This window comes from Cydia amplana, chromosome 9 (genome assembly GCF_948474715.1).
Source record: "Cydia amplana chromosome 9, ilCydAmpl1.1, whole genome shotgun sequence".
Classification (NCBI taxonomy): domain Eukaryota; kingdom Metazoa; phylum Arthropoda; class Insecta; order Lepidoptera; family Tortricidae; genus Cydia; species Cydia amplana.
Genome location: NC_086077.1, coordinates 9774476 through 9794303, shown reverse-complemented (window position 1 = coordinate 9794303; position 19828 = coordinate 9774476). Strand labels below are relative to the sequence as shown.

The 19828-nt window shown below is 39.2% G+C and overlaps 1 protein-coding gene across 1 annotated transcript; it reads left to right on the top strand.

The window, feature by feature from the left end:
• The first annotated feature begins 1687 nt into the window (after positions 1-1687).
• Positions 1688-6112, top strand: LOC134650833 (uncharacterized). The gene has a single exon (XM_063505766.1). The coding sequence runs from the start codon at positions 1688-1690 to the stop codon at positions 6110-6112; it is 4425 nt and encodes a 1474-aa protein (XP_063361836.1).
• Positions 6113-19828: the final 13716 nt, after the last annotated feature.

Here is a 19828-nt window from a genome sequence, read left to right as displayed (position 1 = left end):
ACCGAATTTAAAACTGCTTAATCATTTCACTAAAACTATCGAAATATACCGAATCATTTATAACCGAATTGTTAAGTACCTAATCCTATAATTTTGTAACGAAAACTACAACTTAGGTACAATATTTCCTACCTACGGGTATTCTGAGAATTAACTTCCCAGTGTAACGAGACCTCCGTCTTACGGAGTTTTGTACGTAGTTCAATCACGCCTTTCGTTGGCCTTCTCCCTTTGTTCAAAGAACCACATAACTTGACCCCTCGTCCGAGGCGTAGCATACGTCGACTCGGGTCTTGAGCGTGTTTTGTACACAGGTGTTCGGATTTCTTATAACTCGACTAATTTTCTTATTTCTTACCGCTCGACTTACCGTATTGGAAATTGTCATTATATTTTGGAAATCCAACTTATCGTATTAATAACTTTAACGGAAGATAGGTATTGTAAACGTTTAATTAGATATTCACTTTAGTAGTTCCGGATTTCTCAAATTAATTTCGTGTTATAACATTTTTATACTGGACTTTCTTTCATTTTATTTTCTATCGACTTTACCGATTATCGATAACCGTACCGAGTGCCTTTTGAGTTCATTTTCGTATAAATTGACTAAATTGATAATTTTTACTACATTAATTCCGCGAACTCGGGGTGCCGGTTTTAATAGTTGCCGCATTATACAAACATCGACGCTGTTTTTATTGTGCTATCACTGATAACGTATAGTGTTTTTAAATACGAGCTTGTTGTTTTAGCGTATATTATTGCGTATTTAGTAAACATTGTTTTCTAACCTTAAACAATGTCTTACCTAACAAGGCGTAAATCTAAATCCAGTGTAGGTAAAAAAGGTACCGATACAACTTACACTGTCAACAACTTACCGAGTTTACGACGTAAACGAACTATAGCGTATAACCGTATAGCGAAGGCTTTGGAAATAGGGACCTTAGCCAATACCGATGATTCACAAGTTGAGTTATTTCTTTCATATTGTCAGGAGATAAAAAATATCGCTGATAGTTTTCAAGAGTCTCATCTTATCATTTCGGATTTATTAGGGGATGATGAGGTCGACGACAGTGAGAACGAGATTCAGGAACGATTCGACAAAGCGTATTTTAACGTAGTGGCCTTACAGCGTAAATTTTCACCGTGTTCGTCTCAACAACCGGGTATTTCGAGACAGGACATAACACCGGGTTCGCATAGTAGTAATATGCGACTTCCAAAAATTTCGCTACCGACCTTTTCGGGTACTATTAAGGAATGGCCCGAGTTCATCGCGACTTACAATGCGCTTATTCACGAATCGACCCTTTTGAGTGAAATTGAGAAATTTCATTATTTAGTGTCCGTTTTACGCGGTGACGCTTTATCGTTAATCAGAACGTTTCCTGTTGCAAGTGAACATTATTCAAGTGCATACGAGGCTCTCAAGTCCCGTTACGAGGACAAACGCGACTTAGCTTTTACGTGTTGGCGTGACATTTTAGATGTCAGTTTTAAAACGACTAGCGCTCAAGATTTTCGACACGCGCTAGATACAATCGATGAAAATCTAACTATTTTAAAACAGTTGAAGTTACCGACCGAACATTGGGACTTTGTCCTGTGTTATAATATTCTAGCCAAGTTAGATACAAAGCTGCGACGCGAGTTTGAGGAGAAACACACCAACGTGGAGATGCCTCAGTACAAGCAAATTAGGGCATTTTTACACGCGAAAAGCGAAGCTTTGTTGCGCGATACGCACTTTACCGCCGTTACTTCTAAAAACGCGAATACTTCTAAAGAGGCAACGGGAACTTTACAGAAACCGAAGCGACATAGCGTCACGCATACACTCCTCTCTCCTACCGTGAACCCCCTTCCAAAGGGTGGTGACAAACAAGAGGTGAAACCGAAAGTTTCGGGAACTCCGAAAGTTTCCGGAACTCCAATAGTTTCGGGAACTCCGAAAGTTGTCCGAAAATGTTCCTTCTGTGGTGAAGAGCACAACATATCAGCCTGCAAGGACTTTATAGCTAAATCGGTGGATGAACGAATGGCTATTACCACGGAGAGGAAATGGTGCTACAACTGTCTTAACGCGTCTCATTCAGTGCGACAATGCACATCGATATTCTCTTGTCAGAAATGCAAGCGGAAGCACCACACTCTGTTGCACCGGGAACAAGCTGCCAGCAATCCTGAACCTTCTGGTGAAAAATCAAGCTCAGTCGTCTTACTGGCTAAAGAATCGTTGACTCCGTCCAATTCACCTTCGAATACGACCGTGCTACTGGCAACCGCGCTCGTCCAAATTCGTGATGCTTCAGGCGAGTTTCAGACATTCCGGGCGTTATTGGACGCCGGGAGTCAAAACAATCTTCTCACTACACAAGCGGCTCAACGGCTAAAGTTGGAGCCTACACCGACTAGTGAGGGGCCCTGCGGCCTAGGAGGTGCACCCGCAACAGTGACTGGCAAGGTCACATGCGATATAGGTGCCAAGGATACCGTACATTTCCGCCTGGAAATGTTTGTTTCACCGCACATTTGTGATGAACAACCAATCGGAAGACTCAATACGAGTGGATGGGAAGAACTCAAAACATTACCGTTAGCTGATCCTGGTTTTGATATTCCTGGTCCAATTGATGTCTTGCTCGCTGCCGATGTCTTTGCTGAGTCACTTCTCGACCAACGTTTGAAACGCTGCGTCAATAAACCGCGTGCTCTCAACTCTGTCTTCGGATGGCTGATTGTCGGAAGAATCCGACTAGCATCGTCGTCTTTATTAAGTGTACCTACACCTAATAAGGATGACAGCTTAAACAATATCGTTCAACGCTTCTGGGAAATCGATACCGTTCCACATTCTTCCCGATTAACCCCAGATGAACAACTCTGTGAAAATAGTTTCACAAACGAGCATTACCGTGACGAGACTGGTAGGTACGTCGTCTGTCTCCCCTTCAAAGATAACGCTGAGCCTGTGTTTGAAGGCTCTCGGGAGATAGCGTTACGACGCTTCCATGCTATCGAAAGGCGCCTTTCTCGTGATCCAGACTTGAAACAACAATATGTTGATTTCATGACCGACTACATCGAAAGTGGTCACATGACTTTGGTGCCTGCTAAGCACATGGGTCAAGGCAAGTTTTATGTGCCGCATCACTGCATTCTGCGCCCTGAAAGCGCCACAACGAAGCTTCGCGTTGTTTTTGACGCTTCAGCTAGAGATGCGCACTCCAAATCGCTTAATGACTCGCTATTAACAGGCCCAAAGTTACAATCCAACATTGCGGAGATTCTTCTTCATTACCGGGAGCACGAAGTGGTCTTTATGGCCGACGTGCGCCAAATGTACCGTCAAATTACCGTTGCTCCGCATCACCGGGATTACCAGCGTATTCTCTGGCGAGCTCACCCAGATGAGCCTCTTCAGGAATACGTATTGAACACCGTAACGTACGGGGTCTCCTCGGCTCCGTTTCTTGCTTGCCGAACGATCCAGCAATTGGCCAACGATGAAGGTCATAAGTACCCGAAGGCCAAAACCGTTCTAACTTCTGATATTTACGTCGATGACGTCGTTACCGGAAGTTCTTCGCTGGATGACGCTTGTGACATCAAGTCACAGGTTATCGCACTCTTCAAGCTCGGCGCTTTCGAGCTACGAAAATGGGTAAGCAACCGACCCGAACTTCTTAGGGATTTGCCCTCGGAAATGTGTCTCTCGGACGCCATCGCATTTACCGAAGCCGAAGACACCACCGTTAAGGTCCTTGGCCTTAAATGGGAACCCGCTTCAGACTCGTTCGTTTTTAACGTCCAACCTTCGAATCAACCGTGTACCAAACGAACGATTCTAAGTGAGGTCGCCAGAATCTTCGACCCTTTGGGTTTCTTGTCTCCATTGACAATCCAAGCCAAAGCCTTGATCCAAAAACTTTGGATTCTCGGCTCTTCATGGGATGAAACTCCTCCTCCGGAAATTGTGTCCCAATGGAGCAATTTCTCTCAGCAACTTCCTCAAGTTAGAGATCTGAAAATCCCTCGCAAATTCACCATCGAAGGTGCTCAATCGTATCAGTTGCACGGATTTTGTGACAGTTCTGAGGTAGCGTATGGCGCCGTCGTATATTTACGTGTCACCGAGTCTGATGGCTCCGTTCGCGTCCACCTCGTTTGCGCAAAGGCGAGAGTTTGTCCTCTCCGGAAACAATCTTTGCCCAGATTAGAATTGTGCGCAGCAGTGCTGCTTGCAGATCTCATCAAGTTCGTCAAGGACACGCTGCGGCTGCCTGTCGAAGAAACTTACCTTTGGTGCGACTCAACCGTTACATTGGCTTGGTTACGCGCTCCGTCCTCTCGTTGGGTGACATTCGTCGCAAATCGTGTTAGCCACGTGCAGGACATCGTTCCTACCGCTTGCTGGAGACACGTTCCCTCTGGAACGAATCCCGCAGATATCTGTTCACGAGGGCAGATGCCTCGGGAACTTCTCACCAATACGCTATGGTGGGCGGGCCCAGAGTGGCTCTCTCACTCACCGTCTGAATGGCCAACAGATCTATCGAAAGATCGCAACACCGATAACGTCGTACTTTCCGAACAGCGTCGTGTAACTCTCGTAACAAGTCAAACCGAACCTATCAAGCAAACGTCAATAATCGATCAGCTGTTAGAGAGATATTCGTCGTTGGACAAAGTCTGTCGCATTCTAGCTTACGTGCGTAGGTTTTGTACCAACGCGCGTAGCACCGCTTCACGATCTGAAAGCTTGCTCATAACGGACATCGAGCGCCATCGCGCGCTACTAGAAATCGTCAAGCATTTCCAAGATCGTCATTTTTCCGATGTCATATCGAAACTTAGGTTGCGAAAACAGCTACCTCGTAGTCTTCGCAAACTAAATCCGTTCCTAGACGACCAAGGCATTCTCAGGGTGGGCGGACGACTTGCGCGCTCCGGCTTAGAATTCGAACATAAGCACCCTGCCTTATTGCCTAGAAAGTGTGTACTTACGACACGCGTAATCGAATCCGTCCATCGGAAAACCTTTCACCCTGGTCTAAATACGACTCATTATTTAGTCCTGCAACAATTCTGGATCCTCGCGGCTAGGCGAGCGATACGACACCAGCTTTCGAAATGCATCCGTTGCTATCGTCTTCATCCGCAGCCTCTGCAACCGTTCATGAGCGACCTTCCTGACTTTCGAGTCAATCAGGCTAAACCGTTCTCTGTAGTCGGCGTTGATTTCGGTGGTCCATTTCGCATCAAACTCGGATCCCATCGCGGTGCGAAAATCGACAAGGCTTACTTATGCCTGTTTGTGTGCCTAAGCACAAAGGCCGTGCACTTGGAGGTAGTGTCAACGCTATCAACCGACGGCTTCATCGCAGCCCTACGTCGTTTCGTTTCCCGCCGTGGCCGTTGTAACGTCATACATTCGGATTGTGGTACTAACTTTGTCGGCGCGAGCTCACAACTAGCGGCATGTATCGAACGAGCCTCGCACGCAGAACGTATCACTTTCAAACGCAACCCCCCGTCCGCTCCACACTTTGGAGGGATATGGGAGATCCAGATTAAGGCCGCCAAGACACATTTATATCGCATCGTTGGCGACCAGGTCTTAACCTTCGAACAATTATCGACATGTTTCACCCAAATTGAATCGATTATGAACTCGAGGCCTTTGTGTCCTTTAAGTTCCGACCCTAACGATCTGAACGTCCTCACACCCGGTCACTTCCTGACATTAGAACCCCTGACCGCAGTGCCAGACTCTGACTACGCGGACGTTAAACTTAATCGACTAAACCGATGGCAGCTCATCCAAGCGTTCCAACAGCAGTTCTGGAAACGCTGGCAAAATGAGTACCTACACGCCTTAACTCTGCGGGCAAAATGGACCAAAGACTCAACACCGTTAACCGTAAATTCAATCGTACTTATCAAAGACGAGAACCGACCTCCTCTTCATTGGCCGTTGGGACGAGTTGTCTCTCTCCATAACGGACCTGACGGAGTAGTTCGGGTGGCTACCGTGCGAACCGCGAAGGATAACTTAGTTAAAAGGCCCCTGGTCAAACTATGTCCCCTTCCATCCGAATAATCGCTCCCATTATCAGCATTCCCTAGTTTTAAGATTAGTTTCGTAAATCGTAGTTTTACCAATAGTTAAGTAACGTTTTCTTTTTCTTTCGGGAAAATCCCATTGGTATTTTGGTGGGCGGAATGTTCCGTTCTTAACGTTTAGTTTTTAAGTAATTAATCAAAATTCCGCGCGCTTCTACCGTTTATCGATGCAAAGCCAAAACGCACTTCACAACGATACAATATTGACATTTTAGCCAATAGGATCGTCCGAAACTGCTCGGACGACACGCTAAGGACAACGCCTCAGCAGCGCCTCTGTTGGCGAAAACGAGAACTAGCGAGACGCCGCGGCATGCGTATCGACCGCTATCGATTTAAATCGCTTTATATGTTTTAAGCCTCCAAAACTAAGTGTTTTAGTGATATATCGTGCGTGACAAAAGGCCTAAGACTATTTAACGTACCGCCGGCCGGCGTGTGAAGGAGGAGAAGGTGCTGAACGTAAAAGAAGAACCAGTCGCATCGAGAGGATTCCACCATTACTGCAGTATCAGGTCAGTCCAGTGCGTGATATCCTTTGGTTATTTTATCGTGTTGTACCGTTTATTACCGGCGAGTATAGATATTTATGCTCGATCCTGAATGTTGTGAATTGGCATTGCATCTCATACCAAAACCGCGCCATTTTGCAACACTTAGTAAAATATATATATTTCAAAACAATACTTTGAGTAGTTGCGTAAACATGTCCGCCTTACATACAAAACTATTCATTAAAAAGTGTCATTATGTATCTGCATGTAGATAGGTACAAGGTGTATGATCTGCTTTATGGCCGTATAGGAAATGATACTAAGAAATAAATAGGGGCACAGAGAGAAGAAGTTATTGTGTAAGTTAATCTGAAGAAATCGAATATGCTGCCTTCATAAATTCATAACACAAACAATTGTTTAACCACATATGAGGTAAGCTGGGGTAAGACTATCACCGGGGTAAGACTATCACAGACAGACAGACATGACGAATCCATAAGGGTTCCGTTTTTTGCCATTTGGCTACGGAACCCTAATAAGGTATCTAATAGTATTACGGTTTTAATACCCCCCTGGCATTGTCTAAAATAACCGACTTGGTTTCACATTACATCTCAAAACTTTTTTTGTAGTAGAAGAACTGCGTTGCGAGATTTGCATCTTTTTACATGTAATGTTTTTGATAGGATCCCATCTCTTTTTGTAGGCTGTCCTTCTTTTCAGGTAATCATACCCATACCATACTGATACTATGTATACACATATCATAACTATATACATCTTTATTCATACTCACATCGTACATCGTAGTGTACCTTTACTTTCCCTACTAATTGTAAGAACTAAAAGGTAAATTTGTTATCGCATATATTTATAGTATGTATATAATATTGTTTACATGTAAATTAATTAGTGCACGCTAGCCTTAAAAATGTTGATTTATAAGTGTATCTCATGTAAGTGAATTTTGTAAATTCTTAATGAGATAATAAATGTCTTAAACCATATATATATTTCTATAGGATTACAAACTTATTTATGCAGTTATTAGATCTTTAGAACGTGACTAATATTGCAGTATTATTAGATTTTTATTGGCTTAAAAAGCTTAAACCTAATTACGTTTCAAATTTGGAACTTGTGGGTATGCTAGAAGTACCTTAGAATAATGATGATCGTGAGTGATTGTGTCAGTGACAAAACTAAGGGATTTTAAAGTGCATTAATTCTTAGATTACATGTTCAAATTAAATGTTATTTTGACCGTGCCACTTTGTTTTGCTCGACTTGGCGGCGGCACTGCCGTGTCCCCAGATGCTTTGTCCTTCCCCGGGCCTCAAACTATCTCCATGCAAAATATCATCAACATGATATTGGTTCAGCGGTTTAAGCGTGACGAGATAACAGACAGACAGACAGAGATACTTTCGCATTTATAATATAGTAAGAATAGGATATATTTAATTTTTCTTGTATTAGAAAAGCTAATTTATAACAACTAATCTATTAAATGAGCAATTCTTGTATATATTTCGGGGATCTCGGAAACGGCTCTAACGATTTCGATGAAATTTTATCATATATGAGGGTTTTCTGGGGTGAAAAATCTATCTAGGTAGGTGTTATCTCTGGAAAAACGCGCATTTTTGAGTTTTTAGGTAGGTAGGTACCTATATGTTTTCCAAGCAAAGCTCGGTCTCCCAGATATTTAAACTTTATACGGCATACGCTGTCAGCTGTCAAATTTACAAAAACAAAACATTGCAAATGTGATTCATTTTGTTTCATGTAACCTTAGGTACAGGTATTATAATATGTAATAATTCCAGAAATAGTTTTATGTTTATATAATATTTTAATGTTATAATATGATCAATGAATAAGGTAAGGTGGGGCAAGACTAACAGTACAAGGATTCCATACAAGTGATAGTCTTACCCCGGTGTCGTCTTACCCCACCTTACCTACGTATTAAAATTGCCCGGGTTATTCGGGTCGATCCTGTATGTAAGTACTATAGTACTTATACTAAAAAACTATTCACAGATTTTTGTGCATTCTTTAAGATTTCCTTAAATGTAAAATAGAAAGATATACGTCGTATTATTATTACATATAATATATATTCAATGCCAATATATATAAGTAATAATAATATGACGTAAACATTGCCAATTAACTTACAGTGCCCCCAATAAAAGATTTGTTGACAATATATGTAATACTTTCTAATTCCCGTGCCACTTAATCAGCTGTTTTAGGTAAATTTGTTATGGGAATTAGGGCACGGAAATTAGAATTCGTAATAAAAAAATTCGCCAAAAATTTAAATCGTGTTTGACCAAACTGTTATGTTATCGCTTACATAAAGATACATAAAGGGCTCCTAAATATGACAATTGCTATTGAAAAGCTGTGTGGAAAATAAAATTTATAAGGGGCATCGAAATTAGAAAAAAATTGTCGCCCACCCGGATTCCGAAATACTTACGCGATTTGCTCGAACACGCCGCGGCTTGACTTACATCCGCTTGCTTTGAGAGACAGCCGAATACTGCCAGTACAGGTGAGGCGGGACACGAGGCGGTTCAAATACAAACGTCGGCTGTCAGAGCCCTTTGAGTTTTGCCGACGAAATTTTACTCGCGCGCTCGGACAAAATTTAAACATCGATCACGAGTTATTTACCACAATGAAGTTAATAGTATATGTGCTCAGTGATAGTAAATATCATCTAGTTTAAGTATTTGACACTAAATTAGTGATACTAATGTAGAATTTTTCGTAGGATTTTTCATTATGCTCAAAAGTAGATTCCGGACAGGGCACGGGAGTAGTAATTTGAGCCTTTAGGTATTTTTATGTGTACTCTAAAAACCAACTAATCAGTGAATTCATATGGAACTCGGTGTGATAGTGTGACTTCTTTATGTAAAAAAAAATTGGTAAGTATTGTCTGATGCTAACCCGCGATTTTCATCACGGACAGAAAAAAAATCGTGTTCAGAAATTGACCCATATCTATTAATACTACGAAGCAAAAATATGTGTATCGGTTGACTATAAACACCTGAAAACGAATTATATAACTATTTTAAAAACCACTTTATTATTTAAAAAAAAATTTTTTAGTCTTTTTTTTCAAGTCTCACCCAAGACAGTAATTTTTCCACTTTTAAATTTATTCTAAGTTTATTTTAAAAGAGCTTTCTTACCTTTTAGGTAATTATAGTAGAACGGATACTGAGGTAAGTGCAAAAAGCTGTACTGCCTAGTGAAGTTTTCCAAACTTACTTTTGTGAGACTTGTTGTTTAAACTCCACGTATTGCTCCTTCACGCTCAATTTATTACTCCTTAGCGCTGAAAGTTGCTCTTTGGAACTTAACTAAGTACTTACTACTAATTAGGTTATCATTATCAGTAATTTGAAGTGTTGCACGATAAAATGACTACGAGTACAATCTAAGTTATACATAAATGTTTTTTTTTCTTCCTTCAAGCTAGATTCTGCATTCTTAACAGTGCAGTAAATGTTTAAAAATGGTTATTATATTCAACAATACCTTACTATATAGGTATACCGGCACCGACAATGATTAAGATGGCAAGAAACCGTTAAATACGCATTAAAGAGTGTATAACTAAGTACATAATATTGGCATGAAATAACATCGTTTGTAAATGATTAACTTTTTCATACTTATGCAAAGCTCCTAAATTTTATTTTAGCATAGACAAGTAAGTACATACACATAAACATGCAGTGATTATACTTACGCGGGTATCCCGGAGCTCCGCCAACTCTCTCCCAGCGGGCTATGCAGGAATCCACCAGATTAAACCTTCATTACTGATGTTCGCTAACTTGGCAGGAATCCGGGCTCAAAGCGAGATTTAGAGCTCTTGTGCATTGCGTGCGATTCTGATCGAAAGCAGTGCACAAAAGATCCTGCTAGATCAAAGCGTGCGGCAAAGGGATTATAGTTAAGGTAACAACATTATAATAAAGCAAAGAAAATGAAAGACGGAATGAGACAGTATTTTTAGATTTAGTTGGCACGCGTACGAATATTAATCACGAAGTAAAATAGATCTTCCGTGATGATAAAATAATTAAGTACATAAGTACTTACGACAAAGTAAATTGAAATTTCTCTCACTCAGAAACAGTAGGCAAATATCATTTGCATTTGTATTAAGAGATTAATATTTATGATTATAGAGAAAGTAACTTAACAATTATACTTCTCAAAGTCAATGTCAAGTTTATTTATTCAAACTAAGTATCTAACGGCAAGCTCCACACAATTTATATTCTGCTGTACCTAACCTAGCATCCCATTTTGAGTCAGTAAAAATGCGTCATTTTGCGTAAGATTTATTTATTTCTATTAAGTGAAATTCTATAATTATTTTTTAATATTTTCTACACTAACGATTATAATTATCAAACACTATAGGTATAAGACGAGTATACAGTAAGAAGGCCGATTCTGATTTAACTATTTGTTAAGGTTTTCATACGACCTTGACGATCGCTCACGCCGATTGGTGCACTGGGGAGTCGTGTTACTTCGCTAGGCATCTCGCTCGCACTTACCTATTGATGCACGTGAGATGCACCATGAGTCGTGTCAAGGTTAGGCTAGAGCCTGAAGTCAAGTACATATTATTAAATACATATTTATGAACATTTAACTGTTTAATTAGCATTGATTCTATATAGGGTGTTCAAAACAACCGTGAACTTTTTCAACATTTCCTACCATGCCAAAAATGTATCTCTACCAAACCGCTATCTATTAGGTACATCTAAGTCTTAATAATGGGAAAAGGGTGACATACATAGCTATTTGATAGAGAATTACTGTTTTTCAAACCATTCAATGTTTGGCATGGTAGGCCATGTTGAAAAATTTCATTTTATTCATGAATTGAATGCGCTATATTTTTAAGAAAAGAATATGCCATGATGTGGCATAAATTCGTCAATAAATCTTAATACGAATACGAATACAGATTCATCCCTGGGGTCCGTTTCTCAAAAGCTTGTAACTTATAATACGAGTGGAAGTCCCTTTCTAACAAAAGCTGTCAAAAAGGGACGTCCGCTTGTGTTACAAGTTACAAGCTTTTGATAAACACTATAAACAGGGCTACAAACTGGTAGTGTGCTTTTAGTACCACTTAGTTAGTTTTTTTTGTTGTCCCCTACACTTTTTTTCAAATTTGGGATTTTTTATGTTATTTCTACATCCTAATAGGAGAAAAAAAGTGTCCCAAAATTTCCATACATTATTCGATCTTTCCATTGCGCGACCGCCATACAAAGTCTATGAAAAATGGTGACGGAATGGAAATAAAAACCTTAGGACACTTTTTTTCTCCTATTAGGATAGAAAGAGCTCGTGATTCTGAGTAGAAATAACATAAAAAATCTCAAATTTGAAAAAAAAAGTGTAGGGGACAACAAAAAAAAAACGCCCTACTGTGTTTTCGAAGTCTGCAAAACAGGCATTTTACGCATTATGACGCAGCATCAGAAATTATCGGAATTCATTAAAATTTCACCCCTGCTTAACATTAAGCTGCCCAGTATATTATTGAAGCTGCCCTAGTTTAATTGGCAATTACTGGTTAACGCGGTTAGTGGCTCTCGCGAAACGCACGTTAATTATCAATCAGGAATTTGTAATATTTGTTGTATGGTATTTCAGAATTTATATTAATAACATAATATATTAATTAAAAAAAAAACAACGGGTTGAACTCAGGGAGTGACGGCAGAAGTGAAAACTCAATGACTAGTGCAAAATGCACTATGTATAATTGAGGTTAACGCCATCTAGCGTTAGCGTTAATTACTTGAAACCCCTAAGCACATCACTGTTAGTACTCGAGTTATATTAATAATAGAGCGAAACTCACTAGATGGCATTTAAATCAATAAATAAAAACTCAATGAGATTACATGTAACAGTTTTTCATGTAATGTCATTGAGTTTATCTTTATTGATTTAAATGCCATCTAAATGAGTGGCCATCTAAATGTTACGGTCACGTGATCGTCTTACGCTGTCTCGAGTTTAACATTTTTTCCGCACCTCAAAAAGTGCACAGCGCCGCTAAAGAAGTTTTCACTTCAAAATACTTATGGCATTACATAAACGATAAGTATTCGTCGAGTAGCAAGCCACCAGCTTATTTTGCCATTTAGTCATCTGTTCTCACAGACAGACACAACCAACGGTCGCTAATGGGCAGCAGGATACGTCTTACCTAAGTATTATAATGAAAACAACTATTAATGACAGGGTATTTATCATGTATTTGTTTTAGTGGCTTCCCTATCTTTCAGCACAGTTGCAATATTGTTAAGTGGCATGTGTATTGAGTTGAGTCTGACAATCAATACCGGTGTAACTAAAATTAGAGAATGTTGAATTCACATGCTGCAGATCCGTATCTAATTTCGTCAAGTGTGTCCGGAATCTAATTAGTGAATCTATTTTAGTATCTGTATAATGAAATATTACATTTTGATTCCCTTTACCTGGACTGTTCTTTTACTGACAGTGATATTAAATAACACAGATTACATCCGGTCGCTATGTACGAGCGAGTACCAAGACGCACTCGGTGAGGATAACGGTCCGGAACGAGCCCGGGCCCGGCTAGCTGACGGTTCCGGCGATCGGCTAGCGCACTGCTTTAATAAGCTTCAATAAATACGACCAGCTGGCTCTGAGTTCATAACCTTTTTTGCAAATTTAAATCATCGTTTCCGCCCTACTGTCCAATTGTATGAGAGTTTATATGCCAATAAAAAAACCTCTCACTTTTTTCACTACGTCATAAACACTACGCTTATAAGTGTAATCAGTATGCCAACAATGATATGGCGCGGTGTTGGCTAACTATATCCGGCCGCTACGTACCACGATGTACCCGGACGCTCTGATAGCCGTTAGGCCGGCAGGCCGGAAGCGCGCGAGGATAACGGGCCGGAACGTGTCCGGGCCCGGCTAGCTGCCGGTTCCGGTGTCCGGCTAGAGCACTGCTTTAATAAGCTTCAATTACAACGACAAATTTGTACATCGGTATTGCAAGTGGAAAGTTATACATATTTTATAATGTAATAATTAATGATTTTATTGAATCATTGTTTGTTCAGGATATAACTCAAGAAAACTTGTAGTGCAATTATAAATTACCAACAAACAATAATACTATTTCAAATCAATCAATCCTTACTAAGCACCTAATGAGAATTGTCTTGTTGAATTTTATCTATATCACAGAGTACGAGTATACCTATACATGCATGTACCTACTTTGTATCTCACGGGAGCGCGGTCTAAAAGTGTCGGCTGAAAGTTATTCCTGAAAACATAACTATTTTTCTTTTAGGACAATATGCATAACATTGCAGGGAATATGTAGGTAACTATCGTAAATGTTAAGAACTACATTAAAGAACAAGTCCTGTAGTTCGGCCGCTGCAGCCGATCCCCTTGGCAATGTGAAACGAAACTAAGCTAAGCTAGGTACTTATAAAAGTTTTCTTACGTCTTTTAGAACTTTGTTGAAGAATTTTAGCCGTAGTACCCGGTAGGTACCCGGCACCCCATGTGGCACGTTTTTCTCGCATCTTCATTAAAGGAAATACTAAAAATTTGTTGTGTGAGATGTGTATCTATGTACTGCACATAGTTGTTTACTTTATTGACTTCATTTATAGGCCGCGAAGTAGTGTCATAAGGTGCAAATTTTGGTATCGGATGAATTCACTTAGCACAGATGTAATACGTTAAGCTAATTGTAAGCTAATTGAGCCCGGTAGTCATCCGCTACCCCCTGGCAGGTAGGCAGTGGGTGACACTACTTCCCTAACTATTAGTCAGATAGTCAGTTGGCATATATTTTCGTCTAGTTCGTTATGCTATTCATGTAACGAGTGTGTTTAAACTATTCCAAAGGATATCTAAAATTCCTGGGGTTAATTGGCTCTAAGAAAATGATTTCTATTGCCATTCTACTTCTTTTTTGAATTCAGCACCTTTAATGAAATTCATAAAATATGTGGCACATTTAATTAAATGTCTAATCCAATCCAATCTAATTCAGTCCTGCAGTCATTAGTCCAGTTTAAAATCTGACTATTATTTCAACTAAGCGACCGTTGTAAATAAGGTGGGCCATCATAGAGATTAACCTTTTTTAATTGCTTCCAAAATGACCCTCAGCTCTCCTAATTTAATCTCGAGCATTAATGAGCACTTGTCAGACTTCGCTTGCAGTTTCCCTAGCTTGCTAACTGTCACTCAGGATTACGACAATTAGCGTTAAATGATTAATCACCAGCTTACTCGAACAAGCATGAAGTACTTCTAGCTAGTGGCATCTTACTCGTTCGTGAAGGGAACTCCATGCAAGCGCGATGAAGCATATTTAATGTTCAGTAATTTAGAACATCAATTACACAACCAGTAGTAATTGACGTAATTGTATCATTAACATTATAAATCAAGGTACAAGGTGCAAGTTAACGATGTCAACTATATATCAATATGCAGTGTAAGTATATCTTATTTTTAGAGTAAATATTGGGTTTTTATAATATACTTATCTCACACTTATTTATTAGGTATGGTTGTGTGCTGAATGTCTTAGCCTAAAAACAAAGATTTTTGTTGTTTTATTATTACATATTTGGCTTTAGATACGAAAAGTAAGAAGTAATACATTTTTATATTTTTTATCTCCACATTTCTACAAAAAGCCTCCCTTTAGAATGAGCGCGCTATAAAAAGGTGTTTAAATTATAGCTGTAGCCCCCATTTTAGCTGATTGCAGGGGAGTGTGACCTGGGCTGTCATTAGCATTGACTAACGGGCACTCGCCTCTGGCCAACCAGTATACGTGTGACCAGGGCCGGATTAAGCATGTCGGGGCCCCTAGGCAGTGCAATGCTCGGGGCCCCCTTAGGCCCTTACAGTCAATTCTGCATACATAATGTTCATTTTTCAGTTCAGGGAAGTGAGTTTGTGGTTTTAATTTCAACCTTCAGGTGTCGGTTGAGCCGATCCGAACATGCCGAGCGATGTCTTTTTCGATCTTATTGCGTGGACATAAAGCTTTTTTCTATCAGTTTTTGCCGATTCCTTTTTGCATCAAGTGTGAGGAGAGCCCTTTTTTTCTCAATAGGTAGTTAAATATTGTGCGAGGCTGAACAGCGATTGTCCGACCATAATACCATACGCCGAGCCACATGATTAAAATTAACGTAATAATAAAGATATTCCATAGGTTTAAATTCCTATTCATTCACCAGTCAAGTTAGCATGTAGGTACAGGGTCAACCACAAAAGCAGCAAAAAAACGCGAGCGCAGCGAGCGCGAATTTTTTTGTAAAAAAATTTGTGAAAGCGTGTTAAAAAGGCCGGGCCGGGCCTAAAAATCCGAAGTTCCCCAGTGAGCCGAGCTTTCATGCGAAGTCGAAGCCGTGCTTCAGGATAAGCTCAGCTAGAGCACAGACGCCAACCAATGTCCATTGTATTAAAAAGCGAGACCGCAGGCCGAGCTCGGCGCAGCGAGGCCAAAGGCTAAGCTGAAGAAGAGGAGATTTGGAAGACAAACCAAAAATGGAGGTGTGAGGCTGAAGGTCGAGCTCAGCAATCTCCACATTACTTAACAATCCCGAAGCGTACTTATAACCAGCGAGGTGAGCTTCCATGCGAGGCAAAAGGCCAAGCTTCTGAAATGAATGTTTATATTTGTTAAAAAGCGACGCCGAAGGTCGAACTGTAAGAAAACAGCGCTCTGACACAAACCAATCGTCAAATGTTACTCGACAATAATATGTCTTAAGCAAGAGTTACTCGGAGATGAGGTATTAGGCCCTCGGGAGCCTTAAAATCGAGCTCGATATTACAGACTTTAAATCTATAAATTAACATAATAACATAATGATCGTGTATCTGAGAAACTGATATTGGACCTTAAGTAGGTATAAATAGAACTTAATAGATTTAAAACACTTTCTATGCAGTGTAATATGTAACCCAAAGCATTAGTTATTAGAGGCATTTTTAAGAAATAATCTCAGTATTATGTATGAAATGTTACTGTTTCTTATATGTAATTGATTACGAGTAACAAAACCTCTTTTTTTTTTGTATTTCAGTTTTAAAACAATTGTTATGGTTGTTATAAGATATTAGATAAAATAAGGTACCTACATTTATTGATAAAATTGTACAAATTTTAATACTGTGATAGGTACTCTTATATTTTAGTTTTATTATTATTTTTCTCTTAGTTTATTGTTGTATGCACAAATAGCTCTGTTTTACTCTGTAGAAAACAATTTGAATTAACATGATGTTAAAATATTTTTATTAAGGAAACTGTAAGTCTAGTTTTAAGAAAATTTCCAGTGTTATATATAACTATAAAAGACTGTTTGTTTCTTGAATAAATAAATAAATAAATAAATAATAAATGTTTAGGTAGAATAATAACAATATTTATGAATTTTGGCCATATGAAACAAATATTGTTTAGGCGCGCGCGGGGCCGTCGGGGCCCCCTATCCGAGGCGGGGCCCCCTAACCGAAGCGGGGCCCATAGGCAGTTGCCTACTCTGACTTAGGGTTAATCCGGCCCTGCGTGTGACCTCCAGATCAGTGTGTCAGATGTCAGAGTATCCTGAATCTTATTTATGATGAAGCTAACATTATCACTAATAATTAACCCCATTTTATTAATGATATGGACTTAGTGTGAGTCATACCCTGAAAGCTTGAGATTTCATGCGGTTAAAATAAAATCGCTACCTACCGTGCAGCCCTCCGAGAAGTGGAAACATTTTAAAATTCGCTGGTTTGAGGAAATAACCTGAAGGCCTAACGCTAACATCGAAAAATCGAAAATCGTTATTTGCCTCTGTATAGTTCTTGCGTATTCGAACGACAGAGAGGCAGATACCGTTTTCCGTTTTTTAAATGTACCTACCTCCAAAATGCGCTGTGATCTCAAATCCCGCTCCTGGACAAATACATGGCAGAATTGCACGTATTGTTTTCCATACTATAAAATAATGTGTCAGTTTTGACACTGTCAGTGACTCATGGTACGGATACCTACTCTGGAGTCTTGTGGCGATTGCTCGGTAAGTGGTGTGATGTACGTCTGCCCTGCTGTATCTTTTGTTTTGCGAACACTCGGCGCGCTGTTGTCGCTCGTGTCTTGACGGGTAGTTCGCAAATTATACGTCTAGTTCCTACGTAAATTGTGTCGTTTTTATTGTTGACTCGTTTAAAGACATTTTAAGCATTTTATGGTTTTTTGTGCCACGGCGGTAGCTACCAAGCGTGCGGGTATGTAGCACAAAAGCAAATATCCATCATATTCTGTTTGCAAATATCCATAGTACCTGCATAATATATAGAATGAAGATTCGGCAACCAACCCTATCTGCTTATGAAGTTGTCTCGTTGAAATTTTCATCAATTTGATCGCTTGCTATGTGTTCTAAAGTAAAACAAGAAATTCAGTATTCACTGTATTAAGTATGTAATGCCTATTCTACGTGCTGGAAAAATTACTTAACTGTAGATTATGTTACGTAGACTAACACAATTTTGTCTTTCAATTCCGGTAGTTAGTTTTATCGGTACCGTAAAATGGGGTGAGTAGGGTCAAAACTGAAATTCAAACCTCGATAACATTTTATTTTTACATATGAAAAATGAATGGTGTATATAATAAGTGTTCCGGACGTTTGTATTTTAGTTTTTATTTTATTTTGGGTAGTTCCATTTCATAACTTTGACGATAAAGAGGAAAACCCACCTCACCCCGTAGTGCCTCGTATTTGGGGTGAGAGGGGTTTTCATCAAAGATGATTTTGGAAGATTGTTGGATCGATTTTTTTTTATTATGCGTATTACTATAGCTCCATTTTAAATTGGAATACATTCTTTTTGTAGCAGTAGCCTTGAAATCCCTTCTCACCCCCCTCTCAAACCTACTCTACCCATTCATAACCCACATCTCCCCGCGAAACCTACTCACCCCGTTTTACGGTACTTAGTTTTATTGGTTTTATTTTATTTTATTACTATTTATTATTAACATACAGTACAAGGCTTAAATCTATATAGATCCCTGCAAAACTGTATTTACAGTTTGCCTGCAGGTAAGAGTCTCTACTTACACAATGACATATTATATTTTTAAGTACGTATATTATAGTTATTATATTTTATCTCAACACTTAAGTGACACTTGCACGTGTGCAATTATCACTTAAGTGTTTGCAGTAGGTACAGTTTTAATTTACTTTTAAATTTTTTCTTATTTGGCTCATGCCGTATATTCTCAGGTAGACTATTCAGGAAATAAGGAAGTCTTTTCATTAGAGTTCTGTCACCAAAATAGTTACTAACCCGAGGAACTTCAAATTTTCGCGCGGTTACTGTCCTTGTTCTATGTTTATGTTCTACTAATATTGAATTATGTTCTCCATTGCCATGGTTGTTAACTGCTAAAAGGAATTTATGCTTTAAACTAACTGGTAGTATTTTACAAATTTTGAATAATTTAGTATAATCGTTTTTACAACCGTTCCTTGTTTTCTTATTTACTAGCAGTTTTAGGAATCTAATTTGTAGTGCTTCTAATTTATCTATGTATGATTTGAAAGTAAGACCATAGCAATCAAGTGCGTAGCTCAATACAGACTCAACTATTGCAAAATATAGACATTTTAATATATTACTAGGTACTTTAAAACTTAGGTGGTAAAATTTTCCAAGGAGAATTCTTAATTTATTACAGATATGGTTTATATGTTGTTGCCAAGAAAATGCAGTATCAACTTTGACTCCCAGATATGTTACACAATCGACTTTTTCTATAGGTTTACATTGACAATCATTTAATTTATTATGATAACAAGTAAAGCTGTGAGTATACATAGGTAATGGTGCTTCTACGGTGTTTATATAATGAGGAGTTTTGTTTTGTCAGAATTTAATATTATACTATTATACCATTTCACTATTGTGTCTATATCCTGCTGAACTAGATGACAAATTTCTGTAATATTTGTTCCGGCATTTAAGGTGCAAAGATCGTCAGCAAACATAAACGATAGGTACTCGGCGGGTGATTAGGAGCTTAAGTATTT